The sequence below is a fragment of the Oncorhynchus mykiss genome, chromosome 20 (genome assembly GCF_057628025.1).
Source record: "Oncorhynchus mykiss isolate SJ-2025 chromosome 20, ASM5762802v1, whole genome shotgun sequence".
NCBI lineage: Eukaryota > Metazoa > Chordata > Actinopteri > Salmoniformes > Salmonidae > Oncorhynchus > Oncorhynchus mykiss.
The window spans coordinates 19,084,685-19,109,425 of record NC_143041.1 but is presented as its reverse complement, the minus strand read 5'-3'; the positions used below and the strand labels follow the sequence as shown (position 1 = coordinate 19,109,425).

Sequence of the window (24,741 nt, the reverse complement as noted above, 5' to 3'; positions counted from 1 at the left end):
GGAATGGTGACACACACTTCAGGGCAAGTGCGTGGAGGAGACACAGGACGTACCGGACTGGGGAGGCCAGATGCGTGAAACTGGTGCAGATGACACCGGACTGGTGTCCCGCTCCTCAACACGCCCGCTCTGCAGCACTCTCATCGCCACCACCTCTCTCCGGAATCTTTCGTCGAGTTCCTCCTTCGACTCCCTGACGGTCTCTGGCGTATTCCTTGGCTTCGCCGACCACCCCGTGTGCCTCCCCCCACTCAAAAATGTATAGGGCTGTCTTTTGGGCTTTCTCCCTGGCCGCGAACCCCCGGCGTCGTCGCTGTCCTCCCTTCTCTCCTGTCGTCTGTTCCCACAGCAGGCTTTCGTGTCTTGCCAAGACTTCCTCCCATGTCCAGGATATTCTCTCCTCGATCTCCTCCCAAGTCCAGGATGCCATCTCCTCCTGGGCACGCTGCTTGGTCTTGTTGTGGTGGGATCTTCTGTCACGTTCGTGTGTAGAGACGGACCAAGGTGCAGCGGGAATGGAGTTCCACATCTTTATTATGTGAAACTTAAAACAAGCTACCTGATGCTAAGTGTACTTAATGTTTTGTCATGCGATCGATAAACTTACACAAACGCTTGGATTGCTTTCGCTGTAAAGCATAATTTCAAAATCTGACATGGCAGGTGGATTAACAAAAGGCTAAACTGTGTTTTGCAATATTGCACTTGTGATTTCATGAATATAAATATTTTTAGCAATATTATGTGAATGTGGCGCTATGCTATTCAGTGGTTGTTGATGACAATTATCCCGCTAAAGGGATGGGTAGCATCAATAAGTTTTTAATAGTCATAGTGTTATTATATGGTGCAATTCCTTAGTGAGGCGAGTTACTTGTGCCATTAATATTTAAAAAAATATGTGCTCTAAGAAAATTGTCTGAATTAACTGTCTGATTTATTATCATATCTAAATCTGAATGATCATTTTGGGTGATTTTAATCTGGATTGGTTGATGCCAGTTTCAGCTGAAATATACTGTATTTGTACTGAGCTAAATATAACTAATCTGATAACTAAACCTACTCGCTCCAACTGTAAAGTTACAGACGTGCAAATATCATACCCTCAAGACATGCAATTTTGGGGGGGTATGATATTTGTGCGTCTAACTTTCTCACTCATCATTATTCACGATTCATTCAGGACTATCCGTAATCATAGTAGTATCAACATTAATGTAGAAGTGTTTAGAAACATATTATATTCTTATTTACAGTAAACGTGACTCCAAAATGACACAATACATTATTTTACTATTCCTTTCTATTCGGCACAAAATAATCTGAAACTCAACCAAAACAAACAACAAATGCATCCAACAAGTTTGTAGAGTCACAAGCTTGATGTAATCATTGTGTGCTAGGAATATGAGACCAAATATTAAACTTTTGACTACTTTAATACAAGCTCTGTCAAATGTTGGATGAGATTCAAGTCCAGGCTCTGGCTGGGTCACTCAAGGACATTCAGAGACTTGTCCCAAGCCACTCCTGCGTTGTCTTGGCTGTGTCCTTAGGGTTGTTGTCCTGTTTGAAGGTGAACCTTCAATTCAGTCTGAGGTGCTGAGCACTCTGGAGCAGGTTTTCATCAAGGATCTCTCTGTACTTTGCTCCATTCATCTTTCCCTCGATCCTGACTAGTCTCCCAGTCCCTGCCACTGAAAAACATCCCCACAGCATGATGCTGCCACCACTATGCTTCACCGTAAGGATGGTGCCAGGTTTCCTCCAGACGTGATGCTTGGCATTCAGGCCAAAGAGTTTCATCTTGGTTTCATCAGACCAGAGAATCTTTTGGCAACTCTAAGCAAGCTGTCATGTGCATTTTACTGAAGAGTGGCTTCCGTCTGGCCACTCTACCATAAAGGCCTGATTGGTGGAGTGCTGCAGAGATGGTTGTCCTTCTGGAAGGTTCTCCCATCTCCACAGAGGAACTCTGGAGCTCTGTCAGAGTGACCATCAGGTTCTTGGTCACCTCCCTGACCAAGGCCCTTCTCCCCCAATTGCTAATTTTTGCTGGGTGGTTTTAAACGTTTTCCATTTAAGAATGATGGAGGCCATTGTTTTCTTGGGGACCACAAATCATTTTTTTTTTTTTTTAAATCAAATCAAATTTTATTTGTCACATACACATGGTTAGCAGATGTTAATGCGAGTGTAGTGAAATGCTTGTGCTTCTAGTTCCGACAATGCAGTAATAACCAACAAGTAATCTAACTAACAATTCCAAAACTACTGTCTTATACACAGTGTAAGGGGATAAAGAATATGTACATAAGGATATATTAATGAGTGATGGCACAGAGCAGCATAGGCAGGATACAGTAGATGGTATCGAGTACAGTATATACATATGAGATGAGTATGTAAACAAAGTGGCATAGTTAAAGTGGCTAGTGATACATGTATTACATAAGGATGCAGTCGATGATATAGAGTACAGTATATAGGCATGCATATGAGATGAATAATGTAGGGTAAGTAACATTATATAAGGTAGCATTGTTTAAAGTGGCTAGTGATATATTTACATCATTTCCCATCAATTCCCATTATTAAAGTGGCTGGAGTTGAGTCAGTGTCAGTGTCAGTGTGTTGGCAGCAGCCACTCAATGTTAGTGGTGGCTGTTTAACAGTCTGATGGCCTTGAGATAGAAGCTGTTTTTCAGTCTCTCGGTCCCAGCTTTGATGAACAGGGGTGAACAGGCAGTGGCTCGGGTGGTTGATGTCCTTGATGATCTTTATGGCCTTCCTGTAACATCGGGTGGTGTAGGTGTCCTGGAGGGCAGGTAGTTTGCCCCCGGTGAGGCGTTGTGCAGAGCTCACTACCCTCTGGAGAGCCTTACGGTTGTGGGCGGAGCAGTTGCCATACCAGGCGGTGATACAGCCCGCCAGGATGCTCTCGATTGTGCATCTGTAGAAGTTTGTGAGTGCTTTTGGTGACAAACCGAATTTCTTCAGCCTCCTGAGGTTGAAGAGGCGCTGCTGGGCCTTCTTCACGATGCTGTCTGTGTGAGTGGACCAATTCAGTTTGTCTGTGATGTGTATGCCGAGGAACTTAAAACTTGCTACCCTCTCCACTACTGTTCCATCGATGTGGATAGGGGGGTGTCCTGAAGTCCACAATCATCTCCTTAGTTTTGTTGACGTTGAGTGTGAGGTTATTTTCCTGACACCACACTCCGAGGGCCCTCACCTCCTCCCTGTAGGTCGTCTCGTCGTTGTTGGTAATCAAGCCTACCACTGTTGTGTCGTCCGCAAACTTGATGATTGAGTTGGAGGCGTGCGTGGCCACGCAGTCGTGGGTGAACAGGGAGTACAGGAGAGGGCTCAGAACGCACCCTTGTGGGGCCCCAGTGTTGAGGATCAGCGGGTGGAGATGTTGTTGCCTACCCTCACCACCTGGGGGCGGCCCGTCAGGAAGTCCAGTACCCAGTTGCACAGGGCGGGGTCGAGACCCAGGGTCTCGAGCTTGATGACGAGCTTGGAGGGTACTATGGTGTTGAATGCCGAGCTGTAGTCGATGAACAGCATTCTCACATAGGTATTCCTCTTGTCCAGATGGGTTAGGGCAGTGTGCAGTGTGGTTGAGATTGCATCGTCTGTGGACCTATTTGGGCGGTAAGAAAATTGGAGTGGGTCTAGGGTGTCGGGTAGGGTGGAGGTGATATGGTCCTTGATATGGTCCTAGTCTCTCAAAGCACTTCATGATGACGGAAGTGAGTGCTACGGGGCGGTAGTCGTTTAGCTCAGTTACCTTAGCTTTCTTGGGAACAGGAACAATGGTGGCCCTCTTGAAGCATGTGGGAACAGCAGACTGGTATAGGGATTGATTGAATATGTCCGTAAACACACCGGCCAGCTGGTCTGCGCATGCTCTGAGGGCGCGGCTGGGGATGCCGTCTGGGCCTGCAGCCTTGCGAGGGTTAACACGTTTAAATGTCTTACTCACCTCGGCTGCAGTGAAGGAGAGTCCGCATGTTTTCGTTGCAGGCCGTGTCAGTGGCACTGTATTGTCCTCAAAGCGGGCAAAAAAGTTATTTAGTCTGCCTGAGAGCAGGACATCCTGGTCCGTGACTGGGCTGGATTTATTCTTGTAGTCCGTGATTGACTGTAGACCCTGCCACATGCCTCTTGTGTCTGAGCCGTTGAATTGAGATTCTACTTTGTCTCTGTACTGAAGCTTAGCTAGTTTGATAGCCTTGTGGAGGGAATAGTTACACTGTTTGTATTCGGTCATGTTTCCAGTCACCTTGCCCTGATTAAAAGCAGTGGTTTGTGCTTTCAGTTTCGCCCGAATGCTGCCATCAATCCACGGTTTCTGGTTAGGGAATGTTTTAATCGTTGCTATGGGAACGACATCTTCAACGCACGTTCTAATGAACTCGCCCACCGAATCAGCGTATTCGTCAATATTGTTATCTGACGCAATACGAAACATGTCCCAATCCACGTGATGGAAGCAGTCTTGGAGTGTGGAGTCAGCTTGGTCGGACCAGCGTTGGACAGACCTCAGCGTGGGAGCCTCTTGTTTTAGTTTCTGTCTGTAGGTAGGGATCAACAAAATGGAGTCGTGGTCAGCTTTTCCGAAAGGAGGGCGGGGCAGGGCGTTATATGCGTCGCGGAAGTTAGAGTAACAATGATCCAAGGTTTTTCCAGCCCTGGTTGCGCAATCGATATGCTGATAAAATTTAGGGAGTCTTGTTTTCAGATTAGCTTTGTTAAAATCCCCAGCTACAATGAATGCAGCCTCCGGATAAATGGATTCCAGTTTGCAAAGAGTCAAATAAAGTTCGTTCAGAGCCATCGATGTGTCTGCTTGGGGGGGGGGATATATACGGCTGTGATTATAATCGAAGAGAATTCTCTTGGTAGATAATGCGGTCTACATTTGATTGTGAGGAATTCTAAATCAGGTGAACAGAAGGATTTGAGTTCCTGTATGTTTCTTTCATCACACCATGTCTCGTTAGCCATAAGGCATACGCCCCCGCCCCTCTTCTTACCAGAAAGATGTTTGTTTCTGTCGGCGCGATGCGTGGAGAAACCCGCTGGCTGCACCGCCTCCGATAGCGTCTCTCCAGTGAGCCATGTTTCCGTGAAGCAAAGAACGTTACAGTCTCTGATGTCCCTCTGGAATGCTACCCTTGCTCGGATTTCATCAACCTTGTTGTCAAGAGACTGGACATTGGTGAGAAGAATGCTAGGGATTGGTGCACGATGTGCCCGTCTCCGGAGTTTGACCAGAAGACCGCCTCGTTTCCCTCTTTTTCGGAGTCGTTCTTTTGGGTCGCTGCATGGGATCCATTCCGTTGTCCTGGGTGAAAGGCAGAACACAGGATCCGCGTCGCGAAAAACATATTCTTGGTCGTACTGATGGTGAGTTGACGCTGATCTTATATTCAGTAGTTCTTCTCGACTGTATGTAATGAAACCTAAGATGACCTGGGGTACTAATGTAAGAAATAACACGTATAATCTCTGTCGGTGCCGGAAGTCCTGCAGAAATTGTTTTGTACCCTTCCCCAGATTTGTGCCTCAACACAATCCTGTCTCGGAGCTCTACAGACAATACCTCCAACCTCATGGCTTGGTTTTTGATCTGACATGCACTGTCAACTGAGGGACCTTATATAGACAGGTGTGTACCTTTCCAAATCATGCCACATCCATCGAATTTACCACAGGTGGACTCCAATCAAGTTGTAGAAACATCTCAAGGATGATCAATGGAAATAGGATGCACCTGAGCTCAATTTCGAGTCTTTCGGGTCTGAATAATTATGTAAATAAGGTGTTTCTGTTTTTTTACTGTTAAAATTGTATAAAAAACTGATTTTTCCTTTGTCATTATCAGATATTGTTTGTAGATTGATGAGAATTTTGTTCATTTAATCGAGTTAAGAGTAAAAGGCTGTAACATAACAAAATGTGGAAAAAGGGAAGGGGTCTGAATACTTTCCGAATGCACTGTATCTTGCCCTTCCAAAGGTTTAGAATCCCTGGCCAACTCTCAGGTAATCATTTTTAAACTTCTCATTCTATTCTAAATGTGCACCAGTCTGGTTTAGACCTGGATATAGCACCGTTTCAGCTGCTACACTTGTTTTAGATGTGTTAAATTGCATAGATCATTAAAAACATTGTGCTGTCTTATTTATAGGCCTTTCCAAGGCCTTCGACATTGTTGACCATAACATTCTTATTCAAAGGCTGACTGAAATAGGCCTGGATCAGGCTCTAACTCTCTCTTTCTCTCTCTCGGAGGACCTGAGCCCTAGGACCATGCCTCAGGACTATCTGACATGATGACTCCTTGCTGTCCCCAGTCCACCTGTCCGTGCTGCTTCAGTTTCAACTGTTCTGCCTGTGATTTGAGAATGATCTGTCAGATAGGACACAATGCGTGATTTCTGATGGTGTCAAGTCTAGTTTCCTGGATATTACAAAAGGCGTACCGCAGGGGTCGGTATTGGGACCTGTTCTCTTGACTGTTTATATAAATAGTTATCTTGTAATAGTCATCTGTGTGCAGATGACACTTATGTATGCCATTGCCCCAACTGTTGACCAGGTTAGAGCTGCAATCTGACTTTGTTGCCTGACAGAAAGCCCTGTGTGGTTTAAAATGTTTACTTAATGCGGGCAAGTCTAAATATACAGAATGCTGTTCTCTAATTCTCAACAACAACAAAAATCAGATGGACTACATATTTATTCATTGGATGGTTCTTCCATCGACCGGGTTCCCCCCTATAAATATCTGGGCACTTGGATCGACAAAGATGTAATGTTAACAAAACATATGGATGAGCTAGTTAAAAAGCTAAGATTTAAAGCGGGCTTCTTTTTAAGAAATAGATATTGCCTCATCAAATCAAATCAAATGTATTTATATAGCCCTTCGGACATCAGCTGATATCTCAAAGTGCTGTACAGAAACCCAGCCTAAAACCCCAAACAGCAAGCAATGCAGGTGTAGAAACACGGTGGCTAGGAAAAACTCCCTAGAAAGGCCAAAACCTAGGAAGAAACCTAGAGAGGAACCAGGCTATGTGTGGTGGCCAGTCCTCTTCTGGCTGTGCCGGGTGGAGATTATAACAGAACATGGCCAAGATGTTCAAATGTTCATAAATGACCAGCATGGTCAAATAATAATAATCACAGGCAGAACGGTTGAAACTGGAGCAGCAGCACGGCCAGGTGGACTGGGGACAGCAAGGAGTCATCATGTCAGGTAGTCCTGAGGCATGGTCCTAGGGCTCAGGTCCTCCGAGAGAGAGAAAGAAAGAGAGAAAGAGAGAATTAGAGAGAGCATACTTAAATTCACACAGGACACCGGATAAGACAGGAGAAGTACTCCAGATATAACAAACTGACCCTATCCCCCCGACACATAAACTACTGCAGCATAAATACTGGAGGCTGAGACAGGAGGAAGCAGATTGAACAGTCAACCATCCTGACAGTTTTTGACTATGGTGACACCGTTTAACAGATTGCAGCTACTCTTAAACCTTTGGATGTTGTCTACTACAGCATCCTTCAATTTATCACAGGCGACAGGTTTAATACTCACCACCGCATCCTGTATCAAAAGGTTGGCTGGTCCTCATTAAAGTCCCGTAGATCACCTCATTATTCCCTTTCTGTTTGGAAATCTCTACTGCACCAGCTTCAGACTTCCCTAACCTCCCTGTTCTAAATATAAAAAAACATGAGATACCAAACCCGTTCACAAGGTTGGTTAACTCTTGAGGTTCCTCGGGTCGCAACCGAACTAGGTGAATCCGCTTTTTAAGTTTTAATGCACATTTTGATTTAGAAATTGTGTATGCAAGGCTCCCTTGTGAAAGAGACCCTGGTCTCAATGGTGACTCATTGCTTAAATAAATCGAGAACAAAATTCCTAGTTTTGCAAACAAAAATAATAATATTGAAATAAAAACATAAACCTTAAAGTATTCATAGCAAGGCAAAATAATGCAAGGAAATAATTTATAAATGCACATAACAAATTATTTGGAAATGGATGTGCGATTAAATCAAACGCCTCCCTCTTTCCTACAATTGTCCCTATCTATGGCTGTTATACTAGCCTTTGCTTTTGCTGCCTTTTTTCCAGTTGCAAGTTTTAAAAAACTCATACCAGCAACATAGCACCCTGTGTCCCACTTCTAGTTTGTTTCTACAGCTAAGCAGGGATGGTTCATGTTGGTCCCTGGATGGGAGATCAGATGTAGCTGAAAGTGGTGAAAAATAAATGTGTGGAAATGAGGTGAAAACCAGAAACAATTACATGAGGGAACATTTTACGTGAAACTTCACACATATGTCTGAAAACCACGTATCTGAGAATTATTATGACATTTTTTGCGTGATTTGCTCACACGTGTTATTTCATGTGTTTTTGTTGTTGTTGTAAGGGCCGTTTCATGGGACCCTCGACATCTCATCACAGTTTATGAGTGACGCTGGAGGGGAGTCAAACAGAGCTCCACCCCTCTCCATCCCCTCCGCCATGTCTTCTGAACCTGGCTGTCCCAGTACATATGAGTCACACCCGCTCGCTTTTCACAGCCCCACCATCAACACATAGACAGACTCCACAGGACCCACAAAGCTAATGAGTCTCAACCCATTCCCATCACCACAGCTCGGATCCAATTTACCGTTGACTCTACATCCCCACCACAAGAAACATAACTTTACTGTAGCTTATGTAATGCTGTGGATGCTGACAAGGAAGAACGTTCATGCTCATTGGGGGACAAGACACTCTGAATATCAGAATGGCTGAATTGCAATGTCCTTTTAATGTTATTTCTGCCAGCCCAGACACCACAAACAGAACCAACAGGGTTTTGACCAGAGGTCATCTAGTTCCCCACCCTTGTCCAGGACATATCCTGTTTACCTTCCATGTTACTGGCGCATGTCATGCTGCTGCTAGTGCTACAGTACATCCCCATTATGGCTGAGAAACGAGAGCCACCAGCAGTTGGCGGGAGAAAGATCAACAGTACACTAATAGTGGACTGCAGCACACTGGTGCTGGAAGGCAAAGAAAGCCACATTAGCCACGAGAGACAATGTTCTTTCCCGAACAAGACTCCCAATCCTTGTTGTCCTGTCAACAAAATATATTGGCAATTTTCGGGGATGTTTGTTAACCAGAGTTGGCTGTAGAGAGCCATCTTTCTGTGGGAACACATTGTCCTCTATCCTGAACTGTACTGGTGGGGGAAAATGATCCAGCGGAGTTCTACCGTTTCCTTATTGGGTGCTGAAGTGCTGCTGTACGGTCCATTAAATTGATGAAGAAGCTCCGAAGTGTCTACCAAGTGCTGACGAAGCAAGTGTAGCTCTTTCTAACAGATTAAGGGACTGTAAAGTTGCACAAGGAGACCTCAAGGGTCCAGCAGGGGTGCTTCAGCAGCGCAGTTTGGGAGTTTATAGGTCTGTGTTGGTGTTCAGAGTTGACAGTTGGTTGGGAAACGTGAGCCGAAGTGACATTGATGTCAAACTTACGTCATCTCTGGTAACATTTATTGTTCGCTTTCATTTCACCTGGGAGCGCTTATTATTTTTTTTACAACAGGAAATAAACAATACACGTGGGGGAATTTAAGTTAATTACAGTAATGTGGTGACAGGGTGGAGAGCTTACCATTCCAGGTCAATTTAACTGCTGTTTTGTTTTGTACATTGTTTTGGTAGTGGAGTTATTGGGCTGTTTGTGTCTTTATCCTAACTTAAATCATGTGATTGATCATATTGCTTAACAGCCGTGTCTTGCAACATCATAGAAGATATGGAAGAAGAAACTGGAAGCCAGGCATGAAAAGCAGTGATTAGTTAAGCAGGAAATGTATTGGCCATATTATGTCACATGTACTGTAATGTCTGGGGTTTCTCAGAACCAGTCAAAAGTATATAGATGTGGCAGCATGTCTAACATTCAGATACACTTTTGCTCCATCACATTGTAACAGCTAGAGTCAAGCATCTCTTAAGTAACACTAAAGTGGGTGTGTTAGTGACCGCACACACACACACACACAGACACACACACACACACACACACACACACACACACACACACACACACACACACACACACACACATGAATCGAGGAGGAAGGGTGGGAAGGAGGGAGGGAGGAAGTAGAGAGGGTGGGTTGGATTGCTGTGTTCTCTGGCTGTGCAGAAGTCAGGCTCCAACCACTCTCTCATTGTGAGTGATGTCAATTAAGCACCCAGGGACCAGTGTGGAGAAATCCTCAGCACCCCAGGAAAATAATGAGCTGGACGCGGCCATTGACACACATTGGGGCGGACCATGCAGGCTCTGTTTACTCCCGTTGTTGTGGTTACAGAGTTCACCCAGCTGTTTATGTTGTCCTTGACTCACTTAGAGGCCTCTGTTAGGGGCCATGTCATCATTGCTGACATCATCACTCCCCGCCAAGGGCTCTGGGTTTGACAGGATGGACCTGATTTGTACAAATAGCCCTAAATATTTAGAAAAGGCCTGGGATCAGAACAGACCTGATGTGTACACCTGGCCCAAACAGCCATGGGTCAGCAGAACAGTTCTGGGATCAGAACGGACCAGATGCGTATAACTAGACCTGGCAGCCAAGGGCCAGCAGGACAGACCTGGGATCAGTGGCTAGAGACCTGCTGTCTTCATAGCATCATTACACTGTGGTGTCCAACCTGTATGACTAGGTCGCTAGTTCCCCATATGACCAAAAACAACTCTGAGCCTGTTATGTAACTACAGATAACAGCTAGGGGGGCTCTTCGAGATGAGAGCAGAGGCCAGCTTGAAGATTCATGTTTACACTATCATCCACATAAAACGATGGCCTGAAGTGCAACCCGCCAGCACTGTTTATTTTAACTGGCATTGGTGGCATCAGAGGAGAGGTCAACTGTTCAACTTCACTCACTGCAGTCACCAACATAGATAGATTTCCCAGTGGTCGTTTCCCCCTGGGCACACACTGGTTGAATCCACGTTGTTTCCACATCACTTCAGTGAAATTACGTGGAATAGACGTCTGTGCCCAGTGGGTCTCCTGCTTGTGTTCTTTAGAGTTCCACTATCCGGCAAGCGCATCCTTCTCAATAAGAGCCCATTACGTGTGAACGGACACTTCTAATGAAGCACTACGAATGTCCGTTTGAGCCAAAGTCAGAGTTACTCAAACCTGAACCTCGGGAATGGCGAGGGATTCCAATCGTTGAGTCCTCAATGCAATTTGCTACAACAAGCTTTGGCCACACCAAGTCCCTGCAAGTAACATCCAAACTCTGAGACCCGTTCCAATATGTTTAAACAGTTTTTTTCTGAGTGTTTTTAATTGACCTATGTTTGTGTAATAGTAAGACTAATAGAGGCAGAAAAGGAGGGCCTAGCATCATTAGTACATGGTTGGAATGATGAGCCCCCTGCTCTTTCTCTCAATTGGTTCCCCATCCAAACAAGAGCTTTAGAGCAGGGTTTGTTTCCTCATACCTGGCTCTGTGCATCACAACACTGTGACAGTGAGTCAGGCCTGGCCTGCTCCCAGAGCACGACGGATTCCAGCTGGGTTTACTACGAGATAGCAGGGACCTCTCGGTCACAACAGACAGCTCCTGCCAACTGGTCAGTGTGGGGGACTGGCCATCTCCAAGTTGAGGTTTTGTGCACTACTTTTCACCAGATCCGTATGGGCTCTGGGGCGCTACACAGGAAATAGGGATCCATTTTGGACGCAGCATAAAGTGTATGATGTGGCCTTGATCATTCAGACTGATGGAATTCACCTTTGTTCCGAACACCAAATTGAGATGAATGAGAGACATTTGCTAAATATCTCCGTTGGCCACAGATGCCAAAAAGCAAGGCCAACAGGTGGCAGTAGAGCCCTGCATTGCCAAGTCCTTTCCTCTGGTCTTACCAGGCCTTGATGTGTCAACTTTTAAAAACACTGTAAAAAAAAATAAAAAAGGGTTACACCTCTAAATGCAATCTACAATAACATGCTGGAAAAGGTGGGGGTTACAAAAGAAGTGAACATAGCAGACATTGTATGTAATAGAAAAATATTTGAGCAAAACACGGGCTTGTAGTTCTTTCCTTCAGCACTAGTCCCAATTTTCTGTTTTGACTGCGTCCAACCTCAAAAAAAACCAAAACATTTAAAGGATTTGAGTCAACACAAAAAAGAAGCAAAGTCACTCCAACTTGAATCCATTGATTTATTCTCAAACTCCACTTAATAAATAATGCACATGATTCAGAGCATCAGGTACACAATTAAAAGGGTCAAAATATCTTTCTTTCTTCTCTCTATAAAAAGAGAACGCAGGCACTTTACCAGCTTTACAGTAGAGGTGTGCAACACAGTAACAAGTTACAGGAAGAGTACGGCTGAGAGGCACAGAAGGCCTCCCCACAGACACACAAACTGTCACAGCATACGGGAAAAGTAGTAAAATAGTCCCACAGTAGAAAAGAGAAGAGGACCACAAAGGAACACCCAGAAAACAGATCAAGGGCAGTGAGCAGCTCGTCTGCCCACATGAGTGTCCACAAGGTGCCATTTGAAAGGCCCTGCCAAGAGGCCTATAGATGTTGTGCACATATACATGTCCTGTTTATGTCCTCCTGAGGGAGAAGTCTCTATTCAAATGCATGCTAACATTGGCAGGCACATACAATACAGAGCAGGACTTCATTTGGCAACAAAAAAAAAACAGAGGTGGGACAGTGTGTGTGTGTGTGTGGTTGACAGAGAGAGAGGGAGAAAGAAAGAGAGAGAGAGGGACTAAAACACAACAGGTGTAACTCTCATATGAACAGAAGGACTCAAAGCGTATCTATTTTAAATGATGAATAGAAACAGAAACACGTAACACCCACTTCCTTTCTAAAAACGCAGCTGAAAATAAGAAAAAGCTGCAGGGAAATTCATCTGCTAAAAGTTATCTTTAGGATGCGATGAGGATTCATGATGTGCTTCAACAACGGCTTGCTTTGGATAGAAACTCAAAATGGTCATGTTAAAAGTACACACAAGTCTACACCACGCGTGTATGTTTTTGTGTGTGAGTGGGGTTGTCTCATTGACACCGGTTACAACTTTTTCGTTTACATAACTATGAACACAAATAACATCTAGCCCCTTTTTTTTTTTTTATATATATTAGTTCCAACAACCCTGATAACAGTAAATCAAGTGACGTCTGGGAGGAGGAAGTGGAGTGAGAAATAATGACAAAAAATGATTTGTGAGTTTCTCAGCAGAGTAGCCAACCCAGTCCACCTCTTGAAACCTCTTGAGCCAATGGAGAGGGGAGGATGTCCAGGAATCATACAATACCAACAACAAGAGAGAAAGAGCAACACCCAACAGAAATATCAACAACGAAAGAGACTGAAATAGAACATCTGACGGTGTCTCCTTGCCCTGAAACGTCACGCCATTTGCTGTGTTAAGAGAGGGTCTGGATACAGGGGAGAGTAGACGATCAACGGTCACAGCCAGGGACCACTTCCTGTCTTCCTGAGGGCCAGGTTGGCGCTGATTGGTCACGTTTGATTGGCTTTCCTCTTGTCGTTGTTGATGACTGTCCACTATGTCCAGTCCCCTTTCTGTCAGTGTGAATCCTGACAGGAGGGGTCAGGGTTAGAGGCTCACACCTGGCTGACATGCAGGTCTGAGTCCTCGAAGCCGAGGGAGGAGAGTTCCGGTTGGTCGCCCTCTACCTTGCTGCGCCGTCTCCATGGCGACAGCTCCTCCTGGTGGGCATTGGTGGGGTAACAGAACGAGGCGCTCACTTGGACAGGCGAGGGGTCTCCTGGAGAGAGAGGCGGGAGCGGTGCGGTTGTAGTGGCCCCTGGTGGCCTCGCCAGGGCAGCAGGCCCAAGAAGTCCTGGCTGTCCCAGGTCAGGGCCCGGGCCCCCCTGTGGCTGGTGGTAGGGGAGCTCTGCCTGGATGGGCGAGCGAGGGACGAGGGGTCCCGCCTGATTGCTGCTACAGTAGAAGGCGGAGGGGGTGTGGTCACTGTGCTCCTGCAGAGTGTTGGGGGGAGGGAACGGAGGTAGGGAGGGGGACAAAGTCATTCAGATTCAGAAGCACTGGATGCAGGGGAGTCAGTTAGGTCAGTCACAGAGCTGTAGCAGGGGCAGTGGCACAGGGTGGCAAAGGGAGGTAGGACAGCATCAGCAGCAGCAGTAGTTGAAGCAGTGGTAGTATCTATAGTGGTGCAGGAGCAAAGAGGAGTAGTGGAGGAAGCTGGAGGGAAGCAGCGGCAGACTGAGGCAGCAGATGTAGTTGAAGGAGGAGGATGGCAGCACAGACAGTGGTGGTACAGTAGACAGTGAATGTACAGTAGAGCTCACTTGGGGAATGTTAGTATCTCACTGTCAAATTTGACTCTCTGAAAAACACGACAGAGACAAAACAAAGAAAACAGATGGCCAACCGTTAGCGAAAAGATGACCAGTTACGACGAGCTAAAAACCCGTAGAGGAATGGCGAGTTCCAGCAAGGGAGTGAAAAAGTGGGAAAAGTGACACACAGGGTGAGATTCGAGACAAGAAGGGCAGAGGGATGTGAAATCAGAATAAATGGGTAGAGCTCGGAGAGGGGTGGGGGTGCACGACGACATGTTGACAAGAATCACAGCATTACTGGGTCATTAGAGAGCAAACTACTCGACACACTTTCCCCAAACCAAAACGGTAACGAGAGACTCTAAAAGACATGTGGAAGTGTTAAAAAGTCTCAGAGTTGGTAAGTGTAAGATGTTGAAGACAAAGAATGAATGAAAGAAGGAATGAAGATATACTGTAATGGTCAACCTTGAGGATTGCTGTGTGTGTGTGTTTCTAGGATAGGTCGGGGAACATGCAACACCAGCCTTGGGCCTAGATACCAGCTACAGGTTACTGTACTACAGACTACTGCACTACAGCGCCCCACCCTACATTGGAACCCAGTGACGTAAGTGTTTTCTATCTATAATAGAAAGAGACCAGATAGATGGCGCTTTTCTTCTTTTTTTCCCCTTTCCCATTGTCTGTATAAAGGAACGGGAACTCGGTAAAAAAAAAATCTTAAAACTGACCTGGAAGTCACAAAATGTGTTAGAAATGCATTCAAATCAGTTGAGGAAGAAGGTAACCAATGATGCCAGAGGGAGTTTTCCAAGAAGCCTAGTCAAGAACAGACCAGTCGATTACTGATCTCTGGAAGGAGGAGGAGTGAGGTCATGTGGATCAGGCGAGTTAGTCTGGTCAATCAACGGCAGATTAGAGGATGTCTGTCCAGAACAGTTAGGATGGAGAAGGGGGAGGGGCTAATGATCAGCACTCAAGCGTGAGATGGAAGTCTATCTACTATCTAGTAACTGGGCTTGCTTGGGTGTTTCAGAGGGGAGTAAGCAGTCAAAGCTTCATTCCACTACACTGGACTGTGTCTGAAATGGCACCCTATTCCCTAACATAGTGCACATCTTTTGACCAGAGCTCCACCCTGGTCAAAAGTAGCGCACTATTTAAGGAATAGTGTGCCATTTCAGACGCAACCTAGGACTACTACTTGGCAAAACAGAAATGAAGCTGCTTGGCCGACACGGGGGAATCACATACGTGCTGCATTCACCATTGCGGAATGTATACCTCTGTATACAAGGGTTCGACAGCCGACGGGCCTGACGCATCTGCAACAACACAGTAGTGCACCGCTTAGTTAGGAGTTTGGAGAGAGAAAGAGAGAATGGGGGGAGGACACTCCGGCCAAGAGAGGGAGAGAGGCAAGGAGGAGAGAGAGAGAGAGGACAGGAGAGTGGCTGGATTTGGAGGTGGGGGTTTCTATTCTGTGCCGGGTGCGACCATCGGTTACGGTTCGAGGTGGGGTATCTAGCAGCGTCACCAGGTCGAGTAGAGATAGAATACTGCCTTGTGTACTGTAGTGAAAGCTACACCTGCAGTATGTCAATGAAAAACCTGTAACCCCTCCCCCAACTGTGATTGGAGTGTCTAGGTTTCTAAGCTGGGGTGGTGGGTGGGTGAATGGTTTACATCCAAACCGGATCTTAACGTTTATTCTTCAACAGCCAGAAACAGACTAACTAGAGACATTCTAGCCAAACCGGAACAGCGGATTTAGATCAAATATGGTTCCCTGCGAAAACAGTCAAGTTTCTCCCCCTCGGAGCAGAGATCTCCAAATACTCTTCCTGGGCACCCACATGTCGTGCAGGCTTTTATTCCAGCCCAGCACAAACACACCTGATCCAACTAACCATCAAGCCCTTGGTTAGTGAACCAGGTGTGTCATGTAATACAAGGCTGGAACTAAAGTGTTGAAAGTTGTGACACCCTGTGGGTGCCAGACAGAGCCAGTATGGAGGACCAGTGGCTCAGGCCCAGCCCCAGACTGAATACGTACAGAGGCAGCTGAGCGTCCAGGCCCCCGCTGGGCCACAATGGCTCCAGAGATGGCCTTTATCCAACTGTGCATCTCCTCTGGACTGTCCGACTACAGAGGAAGGAAGAGGGGTCACGAAAACAGACAGACAGCCAGACAGCCAGACAGCCAGACAGACAGACAGACAGACAGAAGGAATAGGTTACTGTGTGCCAATGGCAATGGACAGTAACTATATCTCTTCAATGGAATTCAGTCCATATATTCAGACATTAACTGGAGAAAGAAATGTTCTCACCTGTATGTAAAAGGTCCTTGAGCTAGTGACCACTTCAAATAGATTGTCCCTCTGCATTAAGTCACTAGATAGAAAGACATGAAAACCTCTTTCAATAACATTCAAACATCCCAGTAGCGTAAATCACTGGGTGTGAACGTAAGAGAGCGCGTCGCCGTCGAAGGACGACAGTAAGCCAATTCTGTGAGTCCATATCCAACATTTAGACTTCTCATCCATATCCAACATTTACACTTCTCATTTACACTTCTCATCTGTGAGGACGCTACAGTTGGCAGCCAGGTCTGCATCCCACATGGCCCACATCTCCCTCCCAGCCCCTATCACCTTGGCACTTGTCCCGCCAGTGTCGATAGCCAATCTCTCTAGCTCAGTGACTAAAGAGTAAAAAGACACTGACCTCTGTTTGCACTCCTGAACTTTGTGAACCTCTTTCAGTGGGATCACACGCAGTGGCTCTCTCTCCTGAGAGAGAGAGAAAAGAGAGAGAAAAGAAAGAAAAGAGAAAGGGAGAAAGAGGAAACAGCCACAGAACATGTTACACCATCACAACACATCATTAATTCAACACAAGAACCATGACATAAACAACAACTAAACTGAGGACTTGCCTCATTTCCCCCCATCTGCTAAAAGGTTCTAGGACTAAGCATATGATCATTGACAATAGGCTCTCTGACATTATGCTAGATTATTAGGAACATAATAGGATGCCTGCCCACCTGCTGCCAACCATCCATCCACACACACACACACGCTGGGACATGCTACGCTGTCCACAAGTGGAGCACCAGGAATGGAATTCACGACGCATTCCACAACGTGCTGAGACAACAATCCCCAAAGGCAATACCCCAGTCCCCCTATAACCTCACACACACACACACACACAATGAGATTACAGTGTGTGTGTTTGTCTGGATATGTTGTGTGTCTGCTTTGTGTCACAGTTTTGCTTCCGTCCCTCTCCCCGCCCCAACCTGGGCTCAAACCAGGGACCCTCTGCACACATCAACAACTGCCTCCCGCGAAGCATCGTTACCCTTCGCTCCGCAAAAAGCCGCGGCCCATGCAGAGCAAGGGGAACAACTACTTCAAGGTCTCCGAGCGAGCGACGTCAACAATTGAAACGCTATTAGTGCGCACCACCGCTAAACTAGCAAGCCATTTCAGACCAGTAACACTTGGATATGTTGATGTTGCAAGCCCCGGGACAGTCAATAGCGCAACCCCAGCATTATCATCTCTATAGGAGACGTATCTCACCATGTCTTTGGCCCTGGGATAGAGGCACTAATGGCATTTCAGTAGGAGAGGATGGAGAGACGAAGAGGTCTGAACAGAGAAAGCACACACTCAGGCCCGGTGTTAGGGCCAATGGGAGTCAAGCTAATTCCACTGCAGCAGCACACCAACCACTCCTAAGGGAGGGGGAAGAGGCAGACAACGTGTCCCTCTTGTCTGAACTCGTTCTCTACCCCTCAGAACATGAGAGAGAGGAGGTGCAGAATGTGAGCGGGACAAAACAGATATATCAACAATCTAGCAGTCACTTAGCCACAGTTCAGAATGTGAACGCAAGGAATCTAACCTTTCCCTCATAGAGGAGAAGTCAAAACCAGGCTTCTCGATTTGGAAGTCCTATTTATTAGTGGCTGTGCCAAAAGCTTTGGGAGCCGTGAACAATGCACAGGCCTGGAGTCAACTCTTATCTGATTGGTGTGTGTGTGTGTCCGTCTGTCCGGGGCTCTAGGGGTCTGTGAAACACAGGTGCAACACAAAGACGAACTGCTGGCCAACGGGGTCACACAGCGCCTTTGTATTGTATGTGTGTGTGATGGGGCAGGCGGGTGGGTGGCTCAGGGACACTTTATGTGGAGTGTGTGTCACCTCGCTCACAGCCGCAGCGGTGGAAAGAAGAGATATTCCCACTCACCAGGTCTGACTTAAAGTAGCTGACCGCATTCTCCTCCAGTAAGAAGTATCTCCTCTTCCAGTTCTTCATCTGCGCAAGAGAAAGTTACAAACATTCGAAAGTCATATACAAAGTGGATATCAACATTTCCAGCACCTCCAAATCCTTCCACTTGCTAAGAGCGTGGCTAAATGATTGCTTTTCTGATATTGTATAGGACCACGGTTTGCTTTAGAATGGCTGGATCACTGTGGTTACTATGGTCTATTTATAGGGGATACGAGAAGGTACAGTAGGTTAAGGGTAAAACAACAATGAGAGATATAATTCACCCTCAGCACCCTGGCTGTGTCCAAAATATCTGGTCAGAATCCCACTGCTTTCTAACTCATCATCATCCTAACACAACAACAAACACACAGCACTGGTAGTGTTAAATGCTTGTAGCTGACAGAGAATCTCTCCGAGCCTGTGGTGTATTCATTAGGTACCATCCAAGGGAAAAACGGACAAAAACAGGGAGCGACTACCTGGACTTGTCCAATAAGAAACACTCATTTTCATTGTCTGTGCAAAACGTTTTCCACTACATTCCTGAATACATCCATGGTTTTGAGTGTAGGCTGCTACAGCACTCTCTCCCCTCTCCCCAGACAGCATCCTCCTCTACTGTCTACCTACCAGGGCTCCTTGCTTGACACAGTATCCAGCCTTGATGAGCGCCTGGTCCTGCACCCCCCGCCCCAGGAAGTAGGGCAGCTGGCTGTGGGCCTTCCGCAGGCCCCCCCTGTCTGCTCCGTTCTGCCCCCCGTCGCCCTGCTCCTGCACCACGGAGAAGGAGGGAGGACACATACACATAAACTCAGCAAAAAAAGAAATGGCCTATCACTGTCAACTGCGTTTATTCTCAGCAAACTTAACATGTGTAAATTGTTGTATGAACATAAAATTCAACAAATGAAACATAAACTGAACACGTTCCACAGACATGTGACTAACAGAAATGGAATAATGTGTCCCCGAACAAAGGGGGGGTCAAAATCAAAAGTAACAGTCAGTATCTGGTGTGGCCACCAGCTGAATTAAGTACTGCAGTGCATCTCCTCCTCATGGACTGCACCAGTTTTGCCAGTTCTTGCTGTGAGATGTTACCCCACTCTTCCACCAAGGCACCTGCAAGTTCCCGGACATTTCTGGGAGGAATGGTCCTAGCCCTCACCCTCCGATCCAACAAGTCCCAGATGTGCTTAATGGGATTGAGATCCGGGCTCTTCACTTGCCATGGCAGAACACTGACATTCCTGTCTTGCAGGAAATCACGTACAGAATGAGCAGTATGGCTGGTGGCATTGCCATGCTGGAGGGTCATGTCAGGATGAGCCTGCAAGAAGGGTACCACATGAGGGAGGAGGATGTCTTCCCTGTAACGCACAGCGTTGAGATTGCCTGCAATGACAACAAGTTCAGTCCGATGATACTGTGACACCGCCCAGACCATGACGGACCCTCCACCTCCAAATTGATCCCGCTCCAGAGTACAGGCCTCGGCGTAACGCTCATTCCTTCGACAATAAACGCAAATCCGTCCATCACCCCTGGTGAGACAAAACGCAACTTGTCAGTGAAGAGCACTTTTTGCCAGTCCTGTCTGGCCCAGCGACGTTGGGTTTGTGCCCATAGGTGCAGGTGATGTCTGGTGAGGACCTGCCTTACAACAGGCCTACAAGCTCTCAGTCCTGTCAAGCTTCTCAGCCTATTGCGGACAGTCTGAGCACTGATGGAGGGATTGTGCGTTCCTGGTGTAACTCGGCAGTTGTTGTTGCCATCCTGTACCTGTCCCGCAGGTGTGATGTTCAGAAGTACTGATCCTGTGCAGGTGTTGTTACACATAGTCTGCCACTGCGAGGACGATCAGCTGTCTGTCCTGTAGCGCTATCTTAGGAGTCTCATATAAGGACATTGCAATTTATTGCCCTGGCCACATCTGCAGTCCTCCTGCCTCCTTGCAGCATGCTTAAGGCACGTTCACGCAGATGAGCAGGGATCCTGGGGATCTTTCTTTTGGTGTTTTTCAGAGTCAGTAGAAAGGCCTCTTTAGTGTCCTAAGTTTTCATAACTGTGACCTTAATTGCCTACCGTCTGTAAGCTGTTAGTGTCTTAACGACCGTTCCACAGGTGCATGTTCATTAATTGTTTATGGTTCATTGAACAAGCATGGGAAACAGTGTTAAAACCCTTTACAATGAAGATCTGTGAAGTTATTTGGATTTTTACTAATTATCTTTGAAAGACAGGGTCCTGAAAAAAGGGACGTTTCTTTTTTTTGCTGAGTTTATAAGTGTACGAAGTACAAACACAATCTATATTTTTAATCTTAGTTCGATTTTCATACTCTTGTATTGCTGTGCTCAGGGCACCTTTGAAAATGAGACCCTGGTCTCATTGCATTTCCCATTACTAAATAAAAGTTTAATAAATAAAACACACACAACTACAAAACCAATCTGGCACGCCAACGCACAGACAGACATGCAGAATCAGATGAGTGTGGGAAAAGCCCCCCACCACATCGTCTACAGTGACTAGAGATATGATAGAGAATTCACTGCCTGTTGCATGTGTCAAGCAGAAGTTGAGGCCCACTGCACCACCACCACCCACACAGGAAGTGACATCAGAGGCCATTGCTTGAGCATCTGGATGTGAATTTTCACTTTCAGCTACTATTGGCTATACACCAGATACCAGCACAAGACAGGATATGATTTGTACTGCTCATAGCTCATACACAGCAGCAAACATACAGTGACTGAGCTCCTCAGTCAGTGGAGCACTATATTCAATGTCTGTCACTGTCTGTCTAGCTAAAAGATGGCCTGATCCATGGACACCTTCAGACAGACTGTCAATTTACAGCGCATTCGGAAAGTTTTCAGACCTCTTCACTTTTTCTTACATTACAGCCTTCTTCGAAAATGGATTGAAAAAAAAAAAAAAAAAAACGATCTACACACAATACTCCATAATGACAAACAGGTTTTTAGAAATGTTACATTATTATACATTATTTTAATATACATTATTTAAATACAGTAAGTATTCAGACCTTTTGCTGTGAGACTTGAAATTGAGCTCAGGTGCATCCTGTTTCCATTGATCATCCTTGAAATGTTTCTTCAACTTGACTGAGTCCATCTGTAGTAAATTCGATTGATTGGACATGATTTAGAAAAGGCACACACCTGTCTGTATGAGGTCCCGCAGTTGACAGTGCATGTCAGTGCAAAAACCAAGCAAGGAGGTCGAAGGAATTGTCCGAAGAGACAGGATTGTGTCTAGGCACAGATCTGGGGAAGGGTACCAAAAAGCATCACATCTGGAGGAAACCAGGCACCGCTCATCACCTGGCCAATACCATTTTTTGACCTTTGGGCAAGTCAGTTAAGAACAATTTGTTATTTTCAATGACGGCCTAGGAACAGTGGGTTAACTGCCTGTTCAGGGGCAGAACGACAGATTTGTACCTTGTCAGCTCAGGAGTTTGAACTTGCAACCTTCTGGTTACTAGTCCAACGCTCTAACCACTAGGCTACCCTGCCACCATCCCTATGGTGAAGTGGTGGCAGCATCATGTTGTGGGAATGTTTTTCAGCGGAAGGGACTGGGAGACCGAGAGGGAAAGATGAACGGAGCAAAGCACAACGTGATCCTTGATGAAAAACGTGCTCCAGAGCGTTCAGGACCTCAGACTGGGGTGAAGGTTCACCTTCCAACAGGACAACGAACCTAAGCACACGGCCGAGACAATGCAGGAGTGGCTTCGGGACAAGTCTCGGAATGTCCTTGCCTGTAACTGTCTGAAACCACACTTGACTGAAGTGCTCCATGCCACATCAGAGCAGGTGGCCTTCAAATATATGTCAGATATGACATAAATATGTCAGATATGTCCAGAAATGTTCAGTAACTCTCCCAAAATCCCAGAAATCCCAGGTGAAGGAATCCTGGATATCCTGCTTATTCCTTCTTGATTCCAGGAATATTCTAACCAGGACTTCTGAAAAACCTGAGAACTTCATTAGTTACTTAAATTTTTTTGCAACTCTACGCATGTTCATATGAGTGGGCAAGGTTAGGGTTCGTTAAGTGCTGGGCCAGACTGGTGATCCTTCCTTACCTGTGTGGCAGTGATGATGGGTACCCCTCCTATGATCTCCGTCTTATAGGAGATCTGCTTCATGGAACCCAGCACCTCCTGAGGCATCTCTGCACTGGGCTGGCCGTCCCCCGACTTTGGCACCTGGAACATGTTAAATAAACATCAACTCCCAGAGTGCACCAGGAGCCAGGAGTCCAGGACCAGCAGTGTGGACAACATTCTCTGATAGCTTGTTAGATGTGTCCCTCTACAGTCTCTGTAGTGATGTGATGTACTCCCTGCCTGCTTGTTAGTGTATTTTCCATCAACTCTAGCCTGGGGGCTTCAGAGAGACACTGCTACACTGTTGAGTAACAGTGAGACCGTGTATGGGAGCTTGTTGAGTAACAGTGAGACTGTGTACGGGAGCTTGTTGAGTAACAGTGAGACTGTGTATGGGAGCTTGTTGAGTAACAGTGAGACTGTGTACAGGAGCTTGTTGAGTAACAGTGAGACTGTGTATGGGAGCTTGTTGAGTAACAGTGAGACTGTGTATGGGAGCTTGTTGAGTAACAGTGAGACTGTGTATGGGAGCTTGTTGAGTAACAGTGAGACTGTGTACAGGAGCTTGTTGAGTAACAGTGAGACTGTGTATGGGAGCTTGTTGAGTAACAGTGAGACTGTGTATGGGAGCTTGTTGAGTAACAGTGAGACTGTTTTGCAGTCTGTCAGCAGCAGGATATAACTCAATGACGAGCACAACACTGTATTGAAGTCATTATAAAAGTTCATTATTACGTTACTATACTCAACGCCCAGTCCCTGCCTCATACATGGATGTGGTTTAAGAGTAATTGGAGTGAGACATCCTCTCTATGCATCTTTGTGAAAGCTGATCCATAGGCACACAGCTCTGCTCTGTCCCTGCACTGCCGTTTCAAAGAGAGAGCGTTATTTTCAGAAGCCCTCAAATCTGTAGAGACCGTCCGTGACTCACGACACACACCTTCCCCTTTGTCCTGCCTACTCTGGTCTGTGTGTGCGCGCGTGTAAGTGCCTGCCTGTGTATGTGTGCATGCGTGCATTCCAGGGCTAGTCAGAGGAGAGGGAGAGGAGCAGAGTAAGCCACTTTCGTTGCCCTGGCCCTCAGCGACGCACTCATGGAAATGATCCCCCCCGTCCAGAGGGGTTTCGATGCCCTCTAGGAGACAGATATGGGCTCCTGGTCCCAGCAGACCGTAACACTGTGTGCAATGACTGTTTCATAAGGTATGTCTCTCCCCTGTTGACTTGACAGTAGACACATGCGTGGTATGCCCTTGTCTTGTCATCCTCCTCCATCACGCCCTTCTTGTCCTGTAAAAACTTCCACTCACGCTGGCTGAAATGGGCTAACACATCCTTATTGTGAATAACAGATCCTTCCCAGAGGGGTTGAGATGGGAGCAGTCTTGTACAACAGGAGGTGGTGCTGTGACAAAGTGCTACTTATGACAGGTAGCAGGGCGGGGCACTCACTGTGATCTTGGTGGCGTTGTTGAGCACGTTGACCCACTCTACCAGATCCTGCTGATCGTTGGCCTGGAGGTAGAACTTCCTCATACCAGCATTGATGACTTGAGAGAGAGAGAGAGAGAGAGAGAGAGAGAGAGAGAGAGAGAGAGAGAGAGAGAGGGGAGAGGGAGAGGGAGAGGGAGAGAGAGAGAGAGAGGGAGAGAGGGAGAAAGCAAGAGATAGATAGATAGATTCCGGTCAGTTTTCAAAAAGAGTCTGTCAGTTAGGTCCACATGTCGTCGCTGTAATATATTCCTGCTAACTAGTCTGACACTCAGAGAATATCATGCGGTTAACAGTCGACAGGATCCCAAGTTCAGAATCCAGAGAGAGAACTTTTATTTCATCCCAAATAGCAATC

General features: G+C 46.4%; 1 protein-coding gene across 21 annotated transcripts in view; it reads right to left on the bottom strand.

Annotated features, from left to right (window-relative positions):
- Nucleotides 1–12,283: 12,283 nt before the first annotated feature.
- LOC110499018 (pleckstrin homology domain-containing family A member 1) overlaps nucleotides 12,284–24,741 on the bottom strand; it is a 35,593-nt gene continuing 23,135 nt past the window's right edge. For 4 of the 21 annotated variants that reach the window (XM_090212432.1, XM_036955862.2, XM_090212436.1 and 1 more), the window contains 9 exons: nucleotides 24,345–24,442; nucleotides 22,866–22,988; nucleotides 19,370–19,510; nucleotides 18,710–18,778; nucleotides 17,174–17,238; nucleotides 16,774–16,837; nucleotides 16,497–16,586; nucleotides 15,695–15,765; nucleotides 12,284–14,113 (listed from right to left, as the gene is read on the bottom strand). In XM_090212432.1, the coding sequence (XP_090068558.1) occupies nucleotides 13,876–14,113; nucleotides 15,695–15,765; nucleotides 16,497–16,586; nucleotides 16,774–16,837; nucleotides 17,174–17,238; nucleotides 18,710–18,778; nucleotides 19,370–19,510; nucleotides 22,866–22,988; nucleotides 24,345–24,442 (959 nt within the window). In that variant the 3' untranslated portion in view covers nucleotides 12,284–13,875. Of the gene's footprint in view, nucleotides 14,558–15,694; nucleotides 15,766–16,496; nucleotides 16,587–16,773; nucleotides 16,838–17,173; nucleotides 17,239–18,709; nucleotides 18,779–19,369; nucleotides 19,511–22,865; nucleotides 22,989–24,344; nucleotides 24,443–24,741 lie in introns of all 21 variants that reach the window. The other 17 variants (XM_090212434.1, XM_036955863.2, XM_090212437.1 and 14 more) reach the window with 6 other exon arrangements.